The 24,753-nt window shown below is 36.9% G+C and overlaps 1 protein-coding gene across 1 annotated transcript; it reads right to left on the reverse strand.

Annotated features, from left to right (window-relative positions):
- Positions 1 to 272: 272 nt before the first annotated feature.
- TMTC3 (transmembrane O-mannosyltransferase targeting cadherins 3) lies at positions 273 to 24,481 on the reverse strand (the record flags this gene model as incomplete). The annotated part of the gene is made up of 13 exons (XM_084278625.1): positions 273 to 1,257; positions 2,766 to 2,992; positions 3,729 to 3,898; positions 5,065 to 5,168; positions 5,859 to 5,970; positions 6,554 to 6,674; positions 8,878 to 9,026; positions 15,011 to 15,263; positions 15,736 to 15,908; positions 17,451 to 17,566; positions 18,270 to 18,369; positions 22,439 to 22,657; positions 24,293 to 24,481. The coding sequence occupies 13 exons, from the start codon at positions 24,479 to 24,481 to the stop codon at positions 452 to 454; spliced, it is 2,739 nt and encodes a 912-aa protein (XP_084134751.1). The 3' UTR covers positions 273 to 451.
- Positions 24,482 to 24,753: the final 272 nt, after the last annotated feature.

Below are 24,753 nucleotides of genomic sequence, written 5' to 3' on the forward strand. Positions count from 1 at the left end.
ACTCCTTTTCCTGCAGAGCAGAGGTCCAGAAAGGTTCAAACTGATGACGCGCAAACCGAAACGCAGACGACGTGAAGACGCACAGGTTGGTGTGGTGGAGAGCAGCAGTCTCCGGCTTATCCCATTACTTCTCCGCTCAGTTCATACACTGACTCTGTGAAAGAAGCTTCGCTGAATATCCCTGATGACCGTGCCGTTTTCTCACTGTTAGGATTCTGCATTGAAGAGTATTCTCAACCCTTTATATCCTTTGATTCCCACCCACTCCCCACATCATATTTAAAAGTCGCGGTTTTCTCACATAAGGCATTGTAATGCCTTTTGCTGCTTCCTAAGTGATATGCAATCGACCTTGTTTTCAGAGCACTGATGCCACTTTCCAGTTGGATGACTTATTAAACAGTAATTAAAAATAGCATTCGCCCCGTATCCTCCCGTGACGTGATAAAGACTATTCACCATTTAATATACGTTCAATCTCTTCCAGTCTTTTCAAAGCAGCAACTCTCTTTTTCTCAATGTCTTTGATTTCTTTTGTAGATTTTTTGGGAGTCTCTTTGTCCTTAGTATTTTTCTCTGTTCGTTTCTTATTTTTTGAGTGCCCTTTATTGTTCTCAACTGTTGTTTGGGTGGTTTTCTGCTCGTTCTTTTCCTCTTTCAAATTTTGAAGTGAATTTTTTTTTTCTTCTGCAGCTGAAGTTGCAGTCCCATCTGCTGGAAGTGATGGCTGTGATGCAATTTTACTTCTAACTATGTTTAGATGACGCTGAATATACTCTTCATGAGGTGCCAGTGCTAGTGTTTCAACCAAACACTTTTCTGCTTTTATTAAGTCTCGTTCTTCAAAGTAAACCACACAAAGATTATGTTTTCCTTGAACATTGTTGGGATCTAGTTGCAAAATCTTTTCAAAACACTTTTTTGCTCCAACAATATCCTTCTTTTGGTTCATAAGGATATCTCCTTTCAAAATCAGACCTTTGGTATGATCAGGGTAGTATCTCAGTAGGTCTTCCAGGACAGGCAAAGCCATCAATTCTTTTGCTGTCTGGGAATACAGTAGTGCCAAATTGAACAATGCACTTCGGAAGTTTGGCTGTAAACTTATGGCTTTCTTCATCCATGCCTCTGCTTCCATATCTTTTTTGTCATCCATTGCCAGCATACCCAAATTGAAGTATCCATTTGCATCCTGGGGTTCTTCTTTCACATAATGTAACAGTCTCTGCTTAGCTTCAGGTCTAAGCCGAGCATCACCTAAATGACAGAAAACACATTTAATTCTAGATTTACTCTTAAGTATTTGTAGACCAAGGACTGCAAAATGCTAATTTTTATACAAATTAAAGCATAGCTCCTTTAACATAATTGTAAAAGGGAAAGGGTTTTAAATGCTACCGTTTGTCATTGCTGTGTAACAGCAAAAGTAAATGACATCTACCTTCTTTACAGAACAACACTACTTACAGTTGACGTGTAGTCAAAGTCAGCATCATTACTCTATTATCTGTTTAATTATATTTAGGCTTGATACGAAAGATACAAAAAGTTGTCTCCACAAATTTAAGAGAAGTTATTTTCACATATGGAATGCACAGGTGTTGTCAGTGCTGGTGAGCCAGCTTTTACAAAGGCAAATGCGAAAGATCTCATTTTGTTAAAGAGAGATTGAAAGAGTTTAAAGTCATAGATCACATAGGGTGACTTCAGATGTAGCAAGCCTAAAATATCTTCTAAAAGAAAACAATAAAAACTGGCAACTCTCAGATTTCAATTTGCATCAAAGTTTGAAAAAGATACAGTAAAATCATCTTAAAATACCAGGATTAGCTAGAGTAGCCTGTAGTCCATGCTATTTTTATCTTTTGACCGTATCTTAGTATGGAATTCCTGGCACAGATTTAATGAAGGACAGACAAGAAGGCAGCTGATTTTAATTGCCTTCTTTCACCTCCTGAAACAGTGTTGCACCTTCCAGCAGGAATAACTGAATACTAGATTGTGAATGCTTCTGCATGTTTGCAGCCCCCTGTGATTCTACAAACAAGAAACAAAGCATTTCTGGTACAGCCTAACTTGCAAATGGATTATTCTCTGTCTCTTCTCACATTCTATCAGCTCCAATCAACTCCATATTATCTCTTTCTCAGCAGCTACCCATCCCAACAAAAGGGAAACAAACTTTACTAGGCACAAGACAAATACTCTGCAACAGCCTGAATTCACAAAAGGCTTACACTTATCCATAGACTGAGAAACTATGCATATACTTTAAAAAAGCATGAAAATCTAACTTTATCCATCCTAATTAGCAGTATTACAAAGGAACCTATGAAAACATTCACATTTCCTAGGGCTAGATTAAAAGCCCACAGATGTCAGCTGTATTTCTAGTCAACAAAGAATTAATTCAACCAACATAAATGCAAAGCATGTTTTTACATGTATTTTACTAAATATGATTTTTAATACTATATGGGCACAATTTTGAAGATCTCTGTGTCACACTACTCTTTATAGATGTGGGATGCTGTTCTGTAAAACAGCACTTGTATTGAAGATGATCAGCTATGGAACACGTAGCACAAATTCCATATGCTACCGAGAAATTACAACAGCTGACTATTACAACAAACCATTTCTTGTTTGATGATGGTATAAACTTCTGCTTCTCAAAAATAATTTAAAAAAATAACTAAAAACCCAACAGCATGGATCCTATAAATGCAAATACACACTACTTATATAATGGACAACTAACACACCTGATTCTTGCATGAGCAGTGCTGAGTTGAATAACGCCAGTTTATGTGTCGGGTTGAGTTCCAGGGCTCGGTTGAAATTCTTCAGGGCTTCTGTTGGATCTTTCAGTTCAATGTAAACAATTGCCAAGTTGTACCACAGGTCTGCATTGGTTCTGTCCAGTTCCAGGGCCCTAAGATAAGCTTCTTTAGCTTTCAGAGGTTTGTTCATTTTTAAAAGAAGTTCTCCCCTGTTGAAGAATCAGATTTAACCACTTATTCATACTAATAAGAAAATAATTGACAGCTTTTTTTAAAGTTTGCCTTTCTACATACAGAACTGTGAAATAACAGCAGGCCCCCTCCCCTTTTTTTAAACATAAATCATTACAGGACGTTCATTACATATCATTCCCAAAGCTTTCAGCTCTCAGAAGTCTGTACTCAACAAGGGTTTCTAACACTGGCTGTGTAATTACACTGCAACAGATACAGTCAAGCTTCTCTGCAGCTCCCTAAGTCAAAGTGAACTACAACTAACAAAACAGAAAACAGAAGCTTCATTCAATACCATGGCCACATTACTTTTACCTATTTAGCTGATGTTTATGTGGTTTTTATTTAAGTCTGGCATTTTCTGGACCACCTTTAACAAAGCAGGATAAAGCGTACTGCATGATTCAGACTCACAAAAAGCTTCTTAGTTCAAAACTAAACTAGGAGATGTGTGAAGAAATCTAATGGAAGCATCTTGCTATACAATGTTTGAGTTCACAGCCTGTGTGGAAACACATCATTTGAAGCAGGAATTTAAAAGAACAGAGCTTGCAATGAATAATTAATTACTGCCCAAATCTTCATCACCTCATTCGGAAATTAATCCATTCCAGTGGCTAATTCAACTGCATGAACTAAATACTGTACATACTACTGCAAATACATAAACATTTATTCAACAATATGTAACTCTGAAATTAGAAAAGATACCTGCTGATGTAAGCCTGCTTGAAATCTGGTCTCATACTAATTGCTTGTCGATACAATTGATCTGCTTCTTCAAGGCGCGATTCATTTGCTCTAATTAAGTTTGCCAGATTGATATAAACATTCAGATGGTTTGGAGCAACTCTGGCTGCATACTTTTTACCTGGAATAATCTGTCAAAAAGAATATACATACGAAAAACAGTTGAGTAAATATAAGGAAGACAATTAGTATAGATCTCCTCTTCACTACATCTGTCTTAGTGGGTCGCTGGACATTAGCGTGCAGGCTCGTTTATGATTTCTTTCCCAGAAAAATCATACTAAAATATAAACAGAATATTTTTCCTCTTTAATTCTATGAAGACAGAGATGAGTTTTGTATCTTATTTAAGAAGTCAGTTAATTAAGCTCTGCCACTACCTAATTGGGCTCACGCAGACAGCCATTAGAAACCAACCAGACCTTGCAAAACTTTCCCTATTCACACAATAAGTATCTTCTAGAGCCTAATATCACCTTTTATCAGACATTTTCATTCATTTTTTTAATCCTCCAGCCTAAGATAAGGGTAAGATTTTTAACAGCTGCAGATACAGCAGATGAAAAGCAGTCATTAAAGATGAAAATAAACGATATTGCAAAAGTCATACTATTTATACTTTATCCATCTAGAAACTTCATACTGTTTCACAAGACAAACTTTTAAATGCCACACTTCTACTTAAGGCACTGATTATTTTGCTTGTCAGTCTCACTTTAACCTCAGCTTTGTTACCTTCATACATTCTCCTAAACATTCCTCTTTTTCTCTGGAAGAGCTAGAATAAGTAATATTTGCTTGACATAAATATAACTTAAGAAATGGTAAAGGTAAAATAGCATATATTTTTCCTAGGTATGTTCAGGCAAAGACTTTTGTTGTTGTTGCTGTAGCTACCTTTTCCCACCTCCAATGCCTTCTCTTGAGCCCTCAGACTCAGTTATCATCACTGTATTAGCTGTAAGTGAAAATAAACCCCCTGTGACTAGAAACTGTAGGCGTACATTTTTAACTGCTACTTTCTTTTATATCCTCAATTTCAGACACCCCCCCAGAAGTAAAAAAGTATCTTAAAATAGTTTCAACAAAGTAGTTCTGAGTTAGCCCTTTTTTTAACAGCCACAATTGTATACAACCTACTCTTTTAATAGATAGGTTAAAAAAATCCCACAAACCTAATAATTTTAAAGTATACAGCAACACAGAGTTTCAGGAAAAACACAAAAAAGCCTAGCATGAACATAGGTCTGAAAGAGTACCCTCCTACAGTGGTAGATGAAATAAAATTACTAAATACCTGTGGCATCAATGATTTAGCAATCATATATGATTCTTCCGCTTCTTTAGTTTTGTTTAAGTTTTTGTAAGTTCTTCCTACATTCATGTGGGCACCAATATCATCTTAAAAAAGGAAAGAATGAAATTTCAAATACTTCCATGTGCTGAGTATCATGAAAATAAATACCTATGCACTCAGAATAGCATGAAATACAGGTACTGCATAAAGACCACTAACAAAAAAAAGCAATTCTGTTTTTATCTTAATTATGAAGCTAATAGTTTAGCCACAAACCAAAGACAGATCATACTTAGAAAACAGTAAAATATGTGAGGTCATACACATCTATCTTTGATCTCTCACTACAGTAGAGGCACATAAATTGGAAGTTATTTATTAGGCTTCTAACAGGAAAAAGGAAAGGTTGCCCACTACTACACCGAACTTTTGCAACAAAATGTAAAACAAATGTGCACTCTGATACTATCTGCAGTTTTTTATACACCTTCTCAGTTTTGAAAAAGAAAAATAATAATTATGTTTCATACTAAATCACAGTTAATTCAGAAAGAATCTCATCCAGATAAGATTTTTAAATGGAAAATCTTCGCACCTTTTTATATATAAAAACTTTTCTGGAGGAGTTTATTTCCCAAAAACTTGGATCAATTAACTTAGTGTATGACACTGTTTGATGTTCAGTTAGAGAAAAACAGATTGTTGAGAAGATTTTGTTAACTAAGGTAAATATACTGAATGAAACACTAGGAGTGCAGAGATGCCATTCAATGGCAGCTAGTGAAAGCTTTTACCTGGTTGCACATGTGTGGCTTGTATGAAGAACTGCAGAGCTCTTTCAAAATTCTTCTCATTTTCTAAAGCATGCCCCACATTGTTCCATAGTTTTGCATTGTTCTTATTTACCTAAAACCAGAAGATACCAATGCATGAAGTATTATGTTGAAATTACATAACACCTCATTTTTATTAACTATGCCTTAAAGATGTTGAAGTGCACAGCAAATGAAAGACTTCATCAAGCTGCAATATGTAAAGAATAACAAAAAACTATGTCGTTTAACATCTATTTTAGTTATTTTCTCCTAGAAATACAAAACATTTTAAAATTCATTATATTTGTTACAGGATGTTGTACAAACTACCCTATCATGCCAAATGCACAGTGAAGAAATTACTCTCTGCAAACTTTTTTTTTGGTAGATTTTTTTGCATTGAAACATACTATGCTTTCATCCAGAGAGAGAGAGAGAGAATATATTCAACTGCTTCAACACATGAAAAAACCCTACAATCTACTTGTTGCACACGAATTCCCATGTTTAAAAGCATCACACTGCTTTTAAAGCAGTCCCAAAAGCAACTCATTAGACATTAATACTGTCAACATAGAAATAAGAGTGGTAAAACAAACATCACGTCCCTCCATTTTTATCATGCTCTACCACAGCAAACTTCCCACTACCCTTTTCATGCAGGACACGGTTACCTTTAGAGCTGACATGAACAAGGTGTACTCTGACTCCCAGTCCCAGTTCCTGTGCAGTGTTTTTAAGGCATGAGTGAACAGTACCGCAGCCAAACAAACCCAAGAAATTTTCCTTAGCACACTATCAAATAAAACAAAGAGTTGTTATAAGGACACAATCAATTCTCATTTACAACAGAATCTCATATGGTAGGAGGCAAACAAGCTGGGGACTGTATTTGTAAATGGTATTTCCCAATTGGTATAGCAGCAAATGGCACACTCCAAAATTTGAAAGGAACTAAGGTCCAATTTCAAGTCAGTTTTGATATTTACTCAATGTTTTCTTATCACTGTGTAATTCACTTAAGAAGAAATACAATCCACATAATGTAAACAAAAACTGTAACAAATATACTTCTGTTAGAGCTTATCTATAATTTAAGGCAACAAACACGATCACAATGTCAAACAGCAAGGTTCTTCAAAACACTGTAGAAAATGTTCAGAAATCAAAAATCAACAAAAATATCATCCTGTTCTTTTGTTTCATAACAGAAAATTCCATACAAGTTCCTTACTGCACATACCACCAGTCTTTCTCACACTGTAAAATGCAACTTAATGAAGAGGTCTGCTGTGGAGACTACCCAATCTTCCACACACAAATAAAATACTGGTGCTACTGTGACATTCCAGTAGGAGAAATGTTTAGTGTCTTTGTAAAAATTTTATTTTTCAAGCTGCATATTGGGGCAGAAGTTCTTTGTGACAAGCTTGTCAGGAACATAAAGTGGGATTTTTTTCTAGAGTTTTAACATGATTGATTTTAACCACAACAGATACAAAACACACACGTCAACATGCTGGTCATTTGCTCTCTGAATTCTAATTTAACTATGAAAAACCCCATGTTAATCATCTAGTAAGCCTTCCTACAACTATGAATTTAAAAACCTCATTCTTAAGCGGACTTGTTCACCATTGCCAGTTATTTCTTATATTTGACTTACACAATAACTGCTCACACTGCTACGTACTTCACCGGGGTTTGCTAAAACCTGAAAGTTTTCCCCCTCCATTTTTTAAGATACATAGAAAGCTGTGCAGACTTAGACTACTTTGCTTGGTTTAAAAAAAACCAAGATAACCAAACACCAAAAAGTAGAATTAAGAGAGAAATTGCAAAACATCATCAAAACAAGCAGTGAGAACTGGCATATACAGTAATCTATATACCCATCAACCTTAAGAGAAGTTTTTTCTTTCCATGTAACTTATAGAGTAAGGAGGCTTCTCTCTCTCATAAGACTTTTTAGGGATGCTTCCCAATATTTTTGTAGTAAACAATACTGCTGCCCAAATTTTCTCCCCAGCCATCCTCTCCCAGTTCCTTGCTTTATTTCACATTTATTTTTACTGCTTCATAGTGGGATTTCTGATGCTTTCTTGTCACTCCCACAAGAAAATCACTAATTTCTCAGTGCTATCAGCTTTGGCAGTACGAGTTAGAGTTAGTTACAGTGCAAATCCTCACTTCCAGTGACAGCAGACAACACAGACTGGGAATCACTACCTTTCCATTTGTCTGAATTAGCTTTAGGATGCCATTGGGGTAACAAGGATTACATGGAGGTATGTCCAGATCAATGTAGACCATAATAGAAAAAAAACAAAGGTGCGTGCAAACCATGTTTTTAGAGCAGAATTTCCAAAGGAGACATAATTGTCAAAACTTCCTTAGTTTAACAAACACTGAATGGCTCTGCACTCCATTCCTAGGCATGGCACATCTGAGAATTTCATCAGTAAAGGTATTTTAATATGCTGCAGACTGATACACAAGCATTATATAAACTTCAGACAGTAATCACCTTTGAATAAAGTACAAATGTAATCCGGCCAAGAAATGGTTTTGCTTGATCCTTAAAAATGTGTAGGGTTTATATAGAAGATATCTGCATTTCTTTACAGAAAGGCAGAGTTACACTACTAGGCTAATAACTAAAGTCCGCTTCTAAAAACATCTATTGCAGTCTGAGGGTTTTTATATGTAAACATATATATGTATGCTTACATACATGTGTATATATAAATTTTTTAAGAAGCATTATAACACCTTCAGAACAGCCCACTGATCTAAGAATGTCCTTGCCATCTGTTCACATGACTGCCAAATTGTTTCTTGGTCATTACAGAATGAATAAGAGTCATTACAAACAGAACAGACGTTATGACATCATAAATTCATACAGGTAAAACTGCTGGTAAAGCTTGAAGCAAACTTCTATGAAATTAAAAGACATGAGTTAAACCACTGACAGGGACCACTTACGCTACCTTACCTTTTATTTGATAATTTCTTCCATCCATGTGCTACTAAAATGCAGAATCCCATGCTAGGAACATACAGGACTCGTTCTGCTACTACAAATCCAACAGGAAAAAAGAGGTTTGATGCAGGAATGAATGGCAGCACTATTAAACAGAGTGCCTAGAAAAGAAACGTAAAAGAATTAGTAATGAAGATTAGGCAGTGACAAACTGTACCAAAGAAACACATCACACAGCAACAACCAAAAAAATAAAAAAAAAAGAATTCCAGAAGAACAATCATACATAGTATATCTGGCATTTGGCTTGCTTTGTTTTTTTTTTTTTTTCACTTTTAAACATTAAGATCTGGTTTACATTGAGACCACTCAAGTTTTAACCTGCAAACGATGCCACTCCTTACTTAAGGGCCTACAAGTATACTTGCTTTTTTATACTACAGAAAACAAAACACTAGGAATGAAGAATAAAATTTGAAAAAATGTTTTAATAAGCATTCCACATACATTAACATTACAGACAACATTGGACATTATCTTTTCTAACAATTAAAAATTTATACCAGCTGATATAATGCATACAGCAGTTATTTTTACAATACAGTGAAGTCCATTGTTATTTTTTATAAAAAACATGAATAGCAAAAATCAAAATCAGTCACTGAATCAGTGTTTAGCTAATACACTAAGGGAACCCTAAAATACCTAAAATGACAATGAACTTAACTGCATAAGTGCAGCTCTTGGTTTGGTGACAGACTTCTTAACAAAAGATGTGTTTGTTAAAGGAGAGAGAAATCCATCTGCTGTGAAGGAAGTGGCTATGACCATTTGCTTTAAGTCCTGTACAACTGTTAAATCACAGCTTCACAGTCCCCAGTACCAGAAAAGACTTTAATTATTTCTAATTATCTGTCCTCCAGGTTACACAAAATCAGTCTCCTGCAGAAATGGAATGTTTCTTTGAAGAAAGGAATTTTCTAGAAACCTTCAATAAAACTGGCTGTAAAATCCTGTCAAAGTTTAAGCACAACTGCCTGTTCCATGCTAAAAGAGCACGTCCAGTTTGAAAGCCAATCTCAAATTTCATACAGAAAAGCACCAACAGATTTAAAACCTCGAGTTTTTAGCTCCTATTTCACGGGACCAAGAATGTGCACGTGGATCATTAACACAGCTCAGCTGATCCACAGCAATTCATTAAGCTACATAAAAAATAAATACATAATTGAGTCTTGAAGAAATCACAAGCACAATATAGAGAATATGCTGATTACCCAGGGACAAAATTTCATGCCATTTCGCATTCCCCTCCCTTTCTACTTTGCAGTTTTGTAGTACACGCCCCTTATAGAGCACCTACCAATCTGTAAAAGACCCAAGAAATATCTTTATTATAGATTTTTGTAATTTGCTTTAAATTGTGGGATTCATCATGCTATCCCCAAGCCAGTACTCTGTATCAGGTTTTAATTTAGTTACAGCAAATGCCTTCACACCTTTGGGGGCGGATTATGGAACGTGGGGGTATCACGCTGCATTTCATTCTGTTTCAAGCAGCCAAACACATTTGTGAGTACAAAAGCAGACGTGCAAAAGCATGTTTGAAGTGTGCTTTATCAAACAGTGTGCTGTTTTGCAAATGGTTTTAGTGCAACATGAATAAACTGTATTTAGCTTTATCATGTATGTAAGACTTGTACATAGGCTTAAATGAATTAACTTATTTTATGAAATCTTCTGATAAACTGGTTTGAAGAAGTCACCTCTTCAGATTTCTAGATGTTAAAGTTTTCTATCAGTGCTCAAAAAACTGCACATGGTTTTGTTTATTTTTTAATATAGTTTGGACATCAGTCCCACAGGTCCACGAGACCAACATGTGTATAGTGAAAGCCAATTCTTTCCAATGGGTTTGAGTGGGAAGGCCTCTGCAGCTGACAGAGGAAGTTCTTGGTCTCCACTGAGCACTTATCATCTAGGCATCTAATTAAAAGGTTTTGGGATGTTCTGCTCTGCACATTTTGTTTGATGCAAAGGTTCCAAAATGTTGTACTGAACTTCTCTTCAGGTCCTTTTGCTGCTCCTTAGTACGCTGCTCTTCAAATACAGTTTCTTGGGCAACAGACTCAAAGCCCTACTGCAGATAAAAATGCGTTCTATTCTGTTTATTTATTCTTTCTTTGTATCATAGTCTTTCAGGAGTTGCAGAGGCTCTGTTCAAAAAACCTCCTGGTCAAGGCAGCTGAAAAAAAACCAACCAAAAAACCAGAAACCATTAAAGTATGCAGGGAAAAGAGGCATATGACAAAACTCTAAAATAGGGCCATAAGCTACGAAGAGTATCTGAACTGCTAAATAAGCAGTCAAAAGTTCACAACGAAACATTTCAAACCCTGAGTGAGCTGTAAGCACAGGGAGTAGAGAAGTAAATATTGCTAAGTTTAGAAGTACCAGTGTCTTGGCAGAACACATAAAAGCATTAAATACTTAGTCCAAGAAGCCTAAGGATACCTGTCTCTTTCTGACATTTGCACAGTAACAAGACACCAAAGCTTGCAGCTAAGAGGCATGGAGCACTCTTATCAGAAAGGAGGTAAAGCACCTTTAGTTGGGACACTTAGTAAATAGCAAAAGATATTAAAAAGGTTTTATTAAATTTCCCCAGCCAACAAAGGAATGTCAATACCTAAGAAGCTTCATGAAGAAACAAGGGCCATGATCACCACTTGATTCTGAAACCCACCAAAAAGCCACCAAAGTAATGCTAGATCAATACTATTCTCAACACCCAATACTTGCAATATGCATAATGTAACCTATTTATAAAGGTCACTTAATCTGGCAATCATGTTACCTGACTGTTCACAGGGATAAAGTAAACAGAAAGGTAATGGTAATTTAACTTCTCATACATTGTTTCCTTTACTAAGGTAAGAATAATTGATCACTTCAAGCAGCGTAATAACATCCACCTGTGTTCCAATTTATAATATATAAACCCATTTTTTGATAGTTTGGGTTTTTTTTTAAAAACAGACAATATTGAAGTTATTTATCTGTTTTGTCCTCTTCTAGAGTTCTGTTCTTTTGAAAAGACAACTTCAGAATCTATGGCAAAAGTGAAAAGACAAGGAAAGGAAACACACCCTACACACTCACCCTGGTCAGTTACTCTTCCTGAAGATGAAAACCGATGGAAAACGAGTCCTTCTCATCTTGCATCTCCCAGTAACGAGTTCATCCTCTGAGACTTTATGCTTGGGGAGAACTGTACAATGCCCAGTGACACTTGAGGAAGAAGGAATCCCTTCTTCTGTCTTGTCCCTCAAGGAGTACAGCACCAAATCCACATCCACAAATACAGAATGACATGCTTAAGGCATATTTGTGACTTCTCTTCTCTTTTTCACTCTGGATCCCTCTTTTGCCTTTTTTTTCCCCTATGTCCAAATAAACATCTTTAAACCTGCAGCAGGTCTGAAGCTGTATCTTTTCTGATCTCAAACAAAAGTAACTTCAGACTTATCCCCTCAGATCACTCTTCAGCTTGACACCTCAGAGTCTCATTGAGGCAGTGGAAGAGCCAAAACATGCCAGAGACTTGTAATAGCAGGAGGTTTTTTACAAAGCCCTAGAGTGAGACTGTGAAGAGTGTGGAACATCAAACAGTGCAGTACCAACTGAGATAAAGCCACCATTAAAACTCTTGGCATCCATACGGATCACACACTGAATTCATACCTGCCAGGGTAGTAGCTTATTTTGACCAGAACAAATTCAGGTTTTTACTGGTAGAATTGAGGACCAACTCTGGAACTTTTTTAAAACTATAATTCAACATAATTATCTGGAACGTTGTCATTATCTGTGTAAATTGCCATCATAAATATTCACTTTCTTCACTTGAAAGACAGCACTATGATTGCTCTAGTTAGTCAGATTGAGAAGCCATCAGAAAGAATTTTTCTCCCTCCCTCTCCCTTGGCAGACTATCCAGCCTACAGCAGAACACTAATGGCTTACTGGAGGGCAGAAATGGGCTTTGGCCTACAGTGTTGTTGTATATTATAGTACATAATAATTAATTTTTAATATAAAATATTGCATTCTCATTTCCCAACAAATTGGCTTCCAGGCACTTAGATATTATGTCTTGGGAAAAAAAAAAACCAAAAAACAAAACAAAAAAAAAACCCCAATGTTGTTCTGAAGGTTAGATACATAAGTACCTATTAAAGGAAAACAACTTTCATTAAACAAGGATTATACTTTGTTAAGCAACACTGAAGCTCACATGCTGGAGCCAATGATCTCTGAAGACCTTTCCTATAGGAAACACTTGGAATAATAAAACCAAATATAAAACAAAACACCCTCAAGCAAAACCTCACTGACTTACAACAATGTATACTGACATTTGGGGTTGAGAGAGACCTCTGAAGATCATCTAGTCCAACTCCCCTGCTAAAGCAGGAATACCTATAGCAGGTTGCACAGGATCATGTCCAGGCAGGTTCTGAACACCTCCAGAAAAGACAACTCCACAATCTCTCTGGGAAGCCTCTTCCAGTGCTCTGTCACCCTCAGTGTAAAGTAGTTTTTCCTCATATTCAGATGGAAGTTCCTGTGTCTCAATTTGTGCCCACTGCCCCTTGTCCTGTCACTGTGCACCACTGAGAAGAGGTTCTAGACATCCACCCTTTAGGTAAGTACTGGTCAGATCCCCTCTCAATCTTCTCTTCTCTAGACTAAATAGACCTAGCTCTCAGCCTTTCCACATAAGGGAGATGTTGTGGTCCCCTCAAAACCTTTGTAGTCCTCTGATGGGACTCTCTCCAGTAGTTCACTATCTGTCTTGAACTGGGGAACTGGATACAACACTCCAGATATGGCCTCACCAGACCAAAGGAGATGAGCAGAGGGGGAGGATCACCTCCCTTGATCTGCTGGTCACACTCCATGCATATCTGGATGCCACTGGCCTTCTTGGCTACAGGGGCACACTGGCTCATGGCGAGCTTGTTGTCCACCAAGACTCTCAATTCCTTCTCCTTATATCCACTTCCTAGCGGGTCAACCTCAAACCTGTAATGGTGCTTGGGGTTATTCTTCCCTAGGTGCAGGACCCCATACACTTTCCATATTCAGGATATGAGGCTTCATCAGAAATACTACAAATCATTTTCACAGATTTTCTACTGAACTAAATTACACCCCCCAAGAGAAAAGACAAGAAAAAAACATTTGAGCCAGAACTACGTGTTTGCCAGCTGATTAGCAATGAAATCCTTAGTCTTAAATTGCGTGTAAATATTCCCACCCATCTGAAACTTCTGTTGGCTGAGTTACATATTAAAAAAAGTACATTATTTCTGAAGCAGATTAACATCTAGGCACGTAGGTTTGTTGCACACATAATGGCAGCACTGATTTAACAAAAAACATGGTATCGGGTGATGACTAATCTTGTGAAAATCTGCAATGGAAACAATCCAAAAGATGACTGGGTTCAGATGAAAACATACTAGCTCATTTGCCTCTTTCCATTTCCTCCAAAATAGTCTTTCCTGCTAATCCATTTAAATGTTAAGGTCTTATAATACTGAAAACCTGGAACTGATCTGGACAAAAATAGTTTATCCTTTAAATACAGAAAAGACTAGAGAAAACTGCCTTCAGCTAAAAGAACAGCAATGAGAGAGGAAAACTTATATCCCCAAATGCCAAAATATGTCCTTTTTTGTACCTATGAGAAAGAAAATCAAGTCACTTGCTAACTATGTAGCATGACTACTGACATGTAGACAATTCGTAGGACCGAAATCCATTCCGATCCTTAAAAGAGATTTAACTTCTACTGGGAGTCCCCATTTGCTGATTGAGTTCTGAATACCTGAGAAAGGCCACAATACAGTTGGCAAAGGCACCTATTTATTCTCATTTCCTGTCTATTCCTCTCCATCTCATCCCTCACGTCAGATACTTAATTGCAACTTAACAGTTTCTTCCTCTTATGTGTTCACATCATCCCCAAAGGAGATGCATGCAGTATCGCCAGGTGATAGCAGATTCAACACGTGACCAAACAGCTTGAGCCACTTACACACTTAAAAAACCAGTAGGAATAATTCATCATTCATACCATCAATACAGTCTTGGAGGAATCCCCAGGATATCGGACACTGAAGACAATCAAAGATCCCAGGAAGCAAAAGAAGGTAAGGGTGGCAACGTTTCTAATGTCTAACAAAGACTCCACAAGCGGAATAGTTCCCATTGTCCAGTCACAGCATAATTCTGAGGGGTTGAGGAGAAGCCAAGCATTTACAGGGAGGAGGTAGTTGAAAGTCAGCTGTCTTGCTGGGGATGGACTAACAGCAGCTGGGTTATCAAATCTAAAGCAAAAGAAAGAAGAGAAAGGAGCTTTTAATGAAAAAGTAATAATAATAATTAAAAAAAAAGGTCTTGATCCACTTTGTGCTCACAAACCAGATTCACAGCTAGAACTACCAATTAGAGACTTAAAATATTCTTAAACTTCCTGCACTTGGCAGGTGTGCAACGTGGGAACCACACATGACAATTGATCTTAGCATGGGATGGGACCAAGTTTAAGAAACTGATTTGGGATGTAATCAACAAATTTGAGGAAACAGAATGATTTGCACCTGAAGCTAGGTTCAGTGGTCCTTGTTCATGTTTTTAAATGGTCCTCATTTTTCAGGGAAAATATGGTAATATTGTACAGTCAGCACTTAAAATAAGTTACTAAACACTTAAGTTGATGTATTTTTGGCCATTTTATTCAGACCTCATTAAGCTACATCTTTTTTATCAGTGTCTGTAAATAAGAGACTTTACTATTACCTTGTAAACACTGGGAGTTGAGACTGGATAACCTGGACCCTGATAACTACAAGCAGCAGCGTACTGAACATGAGGACTATGAGCTTCAAGAGTGTTTGGAGCATAGAGAAAGGAATACTGCCCTTCCCTCGAAGAATCTGTACAGCTGTGTCCAACAGCACTGGCAAGGTGTACTGCAAAGGAAGAAAGTGTTTATAATCAGACAGCATACTCATTAATCTTTTAGATAAATGTGACCTAATAATTTTTTGCCCTTGGTTTTCTTTAAATGCCTGTTCCCAACAGGTGCTTTGCTCAGCTTCTTAGAGCTTTCATGACAACCAAAACACAAAGTCCACCATTCTAATAAAAAGCAAGTCTATTCTAAAGTTCTCTTGCTGACACTATTGTAGCTGAACTTGCATGCCTGTCGTTCTGTATTTTGCAGTGACATTTTATGCCTCTACTGCAGTTACCTATCTCTCCTTCTCTCGAGAACACTATGATCTTGCACAGCTCCTTGTTACACACTCTTAATTTCTTCCCTATGAACCTCTTCCTGAATGTCTTCATGTCTTGTGCTGGGGATTACTTAATGCTTCAGGTATACCAGTTAGCTGAACTACCTGTGTGGCCTGTCCTAGGGAACCTAGGGGGGCTGGACTTGATCTCTGGAGATCCCTTCCAAACACTACAAATCTCTGAATCTGTAAGCTACAGATTCTGGTAAGTATTTGAGAACTGGTCAAAGCCTTAGTTCATGCTACATTTCTGCCCTCAGAGGAAGTCTCAGTTTGGATTTTCTCTTTCCTATTCAGCTGACTTACACAAACTTGTTAAAATGTCATGAAACTGAGGATCAGATGATAAATAATCAAAAGAAAGGAAAAGTGGATTCAAAAGTGTGGTCATGTACTGGTGCTTTCCTTAGAAATCCCATTTGAAAATGATATGGCTATTCACTAGACTTGCTAAGGCAATAGTTACACACACATGTATTTCTGTAAGCACAAAAAAAACAGTGGTTTTGATATTTTGGCCTTGAATACAGACAACCCAAGACAGAAAATCTTTCAGCTTTTACTGGAGCAGATTTGCAAAATATTCCTTCAAATAATTAAGAAAAATAGAAAATTATGTTACGACAAAAATTATTTAACAGCAGGAACAGCGACTCTATCTAAACAAAGTTAATAATTAACTTGAAGAATTACCAAGGTTTAAGATTAAACCTAATAGATTAGAAATTAAACTTAAAATTAGTCTGAAAACAACAAATTTGATAAGAATATTACAGATTCAAATAAGACTACACAAAAACATCTGCTTATAGAATAGGACGAAATGCATTTATATGTGGTATGTTCTCTATTTTTATTACAGAAATTAAAAACAAATAATCCTTCATTTTACGTACCTCAGACTTAATAATCAAGACTGTTACATGCTAGTCTTTGCAAACCTCAGTCAATTAAAACCACAGGTTTCCATTAAGACTTGTCAATTCTCTATTGAGTATATTTAGCAATATCTCTGTACGGCACATAAAGGACACAGATGTCACTGGATTCCCTCACCATGAACTAACTACGTACGTTACACATTAGTTGAGACAAAGGAAAAAAAAATCTGAAAAATGTAACAGAACTAGATAGCCTGAACTCACAATCGGTGCTGAAATATGACACTTCAAAGTACTTAATGTCTCAAATCCGATTAATTCTTCAATATCTTACCCCTTGAGCAATAAACACTTCATACACACAGCATATCCCCACCACCGTTATTCCTTGTTCTTTACACAGCGTTGCAACAGCTACCAGAATCACAGTCACTGCAATCGGAGTCCACACTGCAAATAAAGGCAGCATCATTGAAAATGTTCCATCTTGCAACAAAACCAAACGTTTAATAAAGTACATTAACCTCAAAAGTTTAATTAGCCTAAAAAATCTTTTCATGTTTGAACATTCTATGTTCTATAAACTTAATCATTATGTCATTTATTAAAGGGAAAATTACCAGTTATACTCTATCAAAAGTAAGAGACGTATCCATTTTAAAACTGCCTCCTTTAAACAGAAAGGACCAAATTAAATGCAAAACACCAATCTATGATACAAACCCAAAAAAATTCCTAATCTTTCCCAATTCACCAGTACACTTTTCCAAACAGAATGTTTTATAGAGTCATGAATCTTCACAAGGCCAATTTGACTTTGGAAAAGAGGCAAGCTTCCAATGTCTCCACTGAAACCTTGCAGCTTACCTGTGATTATCTAAGGCATCTCAGCATACTTCCACTTACTTGCATTAACAGAAGTCAGTGCAAGAGTCCCCCTACTCTAGGTGTTACAAAACAACTGAAAAGGCACTTAAGTCTTGAAAAAGAAAATAAAAGAAGAAAGGCAATTTATTATGGCAAGTACTATTACACAGATATCTTGCATCTAAGGGTGTTTTTGTACACACTTGCTGTAACCAATACTCCCATGTTTCCCCCTTTTTAAGGGCTCTAGTGTCAGAAATGATGTATGTATTTGTGAAGTATTTACCTATGGTATTATCTGGTCCTTTAGATTTTGTATATGACAAAAAAGCAACTAGAAAAAAGATAGAAGATAAAAGCTCTGCTCTGCCCACAACTCCAGTTACCTGAAAAGAAAAAGAAGACAAGACAAGGTTATTCTTCTAGTGACTGTTCAAGTACTAGAATAGTATATGACTGATACACTATCAGGATATACAAAAACTAGATCTGTAAACTAAGACTACTAAGAGCAAGAGCAAGGATGCACCTGTGGCTGTTGTACCCCTAAGAACCACTTTAGCAAGACAGCTGAGAAATACTGTATTTTCTTTTATCTTTAGTAACAGCAGACACAAATACCATTTCAGGTAGAATTTGGGCTGCTTTCTTCATAATACTCAGAAGAAATTAGTTTTCATCAATAGCAGCTTTAAGTGAAGCTTGCCAAGGACTGCTGTGCACCTTGCAGACACTGACATACAGAAACTATGATTGTTATTTTTGTTCATAACTTTTCTGACCAACTGAACAGATCTGAAACTGAAAGAAGCATTCCCTTAACTGATGCTATGGCAGCTCTTAAGTGAGAGCAGTCGAAAGTTACAAATAAGTTGAGGGCAAGCTCTGTGCAATGGAGTTAAAAAATTACTCAGGCTTTACCACAGGTCTGGTGATTTTCTGAATGATAATTTGATTGGCAATATTAAAACTTCAGGCAGCACCCACTTCAGTAGTGAGACAGACAGAAATGGATTTTATGAAAGCATGGAGAAGTGCTAAAAGCCATAGGGCAGAAGGTTGTGTCAGAATACCCAATAAAATACAGATTAATTTCCATTTCAGGAGCTCATTTCAAAAAACACTAAGGTGCAACCAAAAACCACAGACTGAAGACAGATCACTATATTAATGGTTACTGCAGTAGCCACTCTGCTGACCACAGTACCATTTAGGGCTGCCTTTCTGCCTCATTTGTCCTCTTCTGTAATGCCCCTGACTGCATCCAAAGTTTTTGGAAATACACTGGATGAAAAATGGCATGCTATCCCAAGGTAGACAGTGATATTTAGCTAAGAAAACCTTATAGTTCACCATTTAATTATGATGATGCTGAAAACTGACTTTCACCCACCAGAAACCACATAGAAACATTTTTTTTTTCCTAGGTACATTCTTGATCAAGCACAACCGATCCAGCACATCATAAAAAGAGTAACTCAATGTGCAAGGTCACAGTCTAAGAAAAAGCATTCACATCTGAATTTGAAATCATGCTCTGGTCATTCTGCTGGGAGTAGCATACATTTACAAAGGACTCACTGAATCATGCAAAGAGAAAGTATGTTTCACAACTGAGAGAACATCAGTGTTTGTGTTAACATTTTAGATAGTATATGAGTGTTTGTTTCCAAAATGTCTTATAATGTTTCAAGGATTCTTTGATCATTAGTAAAGCAACTGTGCTGGTGTGCCTCCAAAGTCACCTGCCAACAAAACAGATTCTATTTCTGGATCCAAAGGTGACTTCTGAAAGAAAATTCCAGCATTCACAAGGTTAGCTGGCATCCTGTAGCTGTTAAGGTGGTCAACGTGCCTCTAGACAGAACAGTAGGAAAGGTGCTAGAAAGACTGAACTGGAATTCCAGAAGACAAGGACAAAGGAGACTACGATGCTGTTATTCAACCTGTTCCCTCAAAAATTCTTCCTCAGAAAATATGCATTACCCTCAAAGGAGCCCAGATTTTCTTTGAAGTCAAGGAGAAAATTATTTTCTATTTATCCTGCTCTGCTAACTTCTCCATGAAAAATCCATTTATCACAAGACTTGCAAAGGTTTGAAGTGTTTATGTACTGGATCTGCAGTCTCACACTCTTGTGCAGAGGAGCAGTAAGTAGGAGACTAATCTGAAGGAATGTAAACCAGATATATTTCAATTATTGAAAGATACAAAAAGTATCATCAAGTTATATAAAAACTGGGAATACAAGCTGTTCTGGAGCTTTCACTTAAGTCTGAACAAGTTAAATTGGCATCCAAGCTTAAATACTGCTCATTATTAACTCCTCTTTTCCATGCATAGAAACTTCCAGTTGTTTTGCCTTTCCAAGGTGTGATAAAGCTTCAACTGCCAACTCTTACAAATTCTTTCTTGGTTTGTGTTAGGCAGAATTATCAGTGAAAGCACTTGAAATGATGGAATGCATTATTTCTCATAAGCAAAAAGCTCAAACTGAAAAAGGTAAGGAGAGGAGGAAGAAAATCCCTTAAATGATTCTTCACTGGGTACACCTAAGTACAGCAGCAGGGGAATACAACTACAGTTGCACTTAAATCTCAGTCTCTCAGTATTTTAAGTAGAGCATCACGTTGTACCAACCACAGTCCTAAAGTGCCCTCGTGTGGCAAACATCAGGCATTACACGCTTACTACTACATTGCTTCCTAGTTCTACTGCCTGACTTCTCATAATACATCGGCTCACACAATGAGCTTCCATTGTACGACCGGTACAATACTTCTTGCTAACTCTGTTGCATAGTAGTAAAAGCGACTGTGTTATTTTTCATCTCAAATGGAATCTAACAGTTCAAGCATGAAAAAGAATCATCATATTTGGAATGACAGTGATAAAATTACATAGGATGAACTAAAGTACATGCCACTAGGGTAAGTCAGTAGCAACTTGCTAATGATGCTCCTACAAAGACACTATTACATTTATTACAGATATGAAAAGCCAAACTTTGAAACAAAGTATGTTTTTCAAAGAAACAGAAAACCAAATAAAATTAACAAATCAATTTTTAAACCCATATTATACCAAATTTTACGGGGGTTCTTGCTTTCAAGCACAAAAGCAGTTAAAAAGTATTAACTTCTGCAATTTTAAATGTGCCAGTAAACTTCTAGGAAGGACAAGTTAGTAGCTCAAACAGCAGCCTCACAAGCCTCATGAACTTATTTCCTATAAAGAGTTCTCAAACAGAGAAGGCTACTAAGAAACTCTCTACCCAAAAAAATAAGGACAAAAAAACCCAAACAACCCCAAAATAAAGTAAGACCAAACCCTTCTCATTTTCTTAATATCAAAAGACATACCTCCTCCTCTACAAAAAGCACATTACAAAATCTCAAAAATAAAATAGGGTAACACCTCCAAGGAAGCAAAAAGTATTTAAAGATTTTCAGTTTTTTGAACTTCTGCTAATACTCTAAGTGACTGGGGATGGGCTTTGCAACTCATGTAACAGCACAGAATTCCAGTGATCTGCTTCATCAGTGTTTCTTGATGGAAACAAATCTAATGAATGACATAACACTATTTACTCCACAACGCTACAAGCCTGGTTGAGCATTAAAAAGCACATAATCAGATAGCTTGTAAAAATAATGCTTTTCATAGCAGTGAAAAAAAACCAAAAATCCACCAGAATCAAAGGAAAGATAAATATGAGAGGCGAGAAATTTATTCCCTCTTCTATCAGCTATGCTCAGAAATGGAAGGTTCAAACAGAATGGCCCTAAGCTGGATGTAACATAGCAACAACATTCCTAGAAAAAGACCTGCTGAGATACATTGACATAAAAGAAAACAGAGAGAACATACTTGGTGATTAGCTAGAGGGCAGTGCGTAGTGATTCCGGATATACATTAAAGGTAATGCTGTAGTTTGCGTGGCTAGGTTCTGACGCCAACAGCTGAGTGATCTCTCCCTGTCCCTACCTGGAGTCCTAAGCCTCTCAAAATAGATCTTCTCCCCTGCCCAGCTGAAAAGGGAAGTGATGAAGCAACTTTGGTGGGCGTCTGGCCTCTAGCCAGGGTCAAACCACCACAGGTATTCACAGTATTTGCAAAATACAATGCTGAATGAAGCATCTCAGAACACAAGTATCTGTGTAAGCTAAAGCAGTCATCATCATAAATGTCAACATACATAGACAAGACCCAAGTTACTTAATAACTAAATAATGTTTTTTACTTATTTTTCAGTAGCTACATGGAATGCCAGACAACTCTGAGCATTAAAGTTTGTCAATTCCACCACTTGTTGCAAAGGACTGAATAAATACAGGTAAAAGAAAAGTAAATTACATGAGAGTTACAATCTATAAACAGATTTTTTAAAAAAAGAAGAATTTACAGTTAATTAATACAGCTTTAACAGATTAAGCACATCACAGCCATACCTACCGCTTCAGTATGTATTGGGTGCACTGCAAAGAGCAAGGATGCAACCACGCTGCTCCTGTTGTCCAGGAAAAGCTTACAAACCTTGAGGAAGACTACACAGACCACCACATGAAAGACCAGGTTTAGGAAGTGGTAAGAAACTGCATTTAACTCGCTGAACAAGTAGTTTAAGCGAAAGGTAAGAACTGTGAGGGGACGGTAAGATTTATGACTCCTCTCCTAAAAGGAAACAAAGCAATAAGGTCACTACCAATTTAGAAAAAGACTCTTGCTTTAAAATACCTTTCTAAAAATCTATGTGTTCATGATTCCCCACTCTATTCTTAGGCATCTACATTCAAAATAAAGACCTGAATTTAAGTAATACCAAAAAAACACCCCCAAAAATCTAATGAATTAAATGAAAACTTTATTCACAATTAAAATAAGTTGTTAAACAGAGTAGTTAGTTCTGACTTTTTCCTACTTCCACATAGTCTTCATGTATTAGTCAAGTATTTTCATTAGTCAAGTATTTTCATTACTCTATTTCATGTTTTAGATCAGTCTTTTACAGAATAGAAATTTACTGTGCTCAGCTAAATGTCCTATCTACATATTTTCAGTATGTCTACCAATGCCTATGTCCATGCTGCCAGTTCATTCATCCAGAAACCCCTTTAAAAACTACACTTAGTAGCATCTTCCTGTTCAAAATGCATTTATCAACCCACAGCCTGTTATGCTTTTGCTGAATAGGTCTGCAAAACAAAGTAAGAAAATCTAGGAAAAAACTGGTGGGTGGAGGGAGGGAGGTACCAGGGAACTCAAGCACACAGACATACAAACAAAAACACAAGATAAGAATAAAATATTTTAAAAGGCCACAAGTGATCAAATTAATCTGACATCATTTAGTTAAAACTAGCCTTTCAGGTTTTAAGTACAAAATCAACCCTGAATGAGGTGGCTGTCTCCCACTCTACATGGGTAAGGGTTTGGGTTTTTCTGGGAGGAGTTTAGAAGCCCACTTACTCCAATGACTACAGAACAAGACAGCACCTGAAAGGCAGCCTGTAGGTTTCCAATACACAGTTACACGAACACCACATATCAGAGTCTGTCTGTAGAGGTAGCAGTTGGCATCTCAGAAGGAACTAACCCTGTGTATTGCGGACAGAAGAGATGGCAGGACTGGAGGCTTTGCTAAGCAAAACACCTCTCAAGAGAATTTTTATTCATTTGCACAGCAATGCTACCACAGGTGACTTTCTAAACTATATGTAAATCCTTTAGCTGTTGCCATTTAATGGTGTTTATTGACAACTTTAACACCAATGCAGCTTTTCAGATAAAAACACAGCTACTCTAAACTCGAAGTGGGTGACAACCCAACACCTTTAAATTCACATCAACATACTGACGCAGATAAATTTAATGGCTCCAATACCCATTCTCTAATTCCTCACTTTGCTGCTTAAGACTGTTATCTTTACTTCCAGAATGCAGCTAAAAAATAAATACTCTTCTGCACCCATGTCTAGCTTCTGCAGGAGGGGAAAGGACATGGTCACTAGTCCCATTTTGATACTGGAAGTAGATAACAAATAGCATCTTGAAGCGTGATAGAGGACATCATTACCTTACAAGTTCTTTTACTGAAACAAACTGAAAGAATATAAGCAACATCTGTTCCTGATCTTATAGTACAAAACACTAACACAACCCAGTTCCTTCAGAAACAAACTATTCTGTTAAAGCCACATTAGGGGGGTTAAAAGAAAGAAAAAAAAAAAGAATGTAAAAAAACCTCTTGTCAAGGTTTGGGGGTTTTTGTTCTTTTAAATGCCTCACAGTGTTTCACAAAGAGTTTACCTCAGACATTGGAGTGCCCCAGAAGTCATTCTGAAACAGATTTTTTAATGGAGTAGAAGGATGCAGATCTTTATTGTCCAAAATTGCTGAAACATCATCAAAAACAAAACCACAGAAAAGACTGTTCCAGTAGCAGGCTGCCACCACAACAACTATTATAGCTGCTTCCTTCAGGCTTACATCAGCCATCTTCTCTAAGAGTTTTCATGGACAAAAGCTGAAATAGATGGATAGAAGCTGGAGTGATTCCACTGATTAAAATCTAAACTTGATGAATAAAAGTCAAATTAAGACATCCAACATTTAAGAAGTTAATGACACTACGTATGTAATAATCAGTACAACACAAAGCTTTCCTCAAGTCTCATCCATCTGATAACTCAAGTGTTCAGAAGAAATGCTCTCATTAAAAAGTCTCAACGCTAAAAAGCCTTCGCCAAGCAGGATACAGTGCTATGTGC

This window comes from Gallinula chloropus (assembly GCF_964237585.1).
Source record: "Gallinula chloropus genome assembly, chromosome: 1".
Lineage (NCBI taxonomy): Eukaryota > Metazoa > Chordata > Aves > Gruiformes > Rallidae > Gallinula > Gallinula chloropus.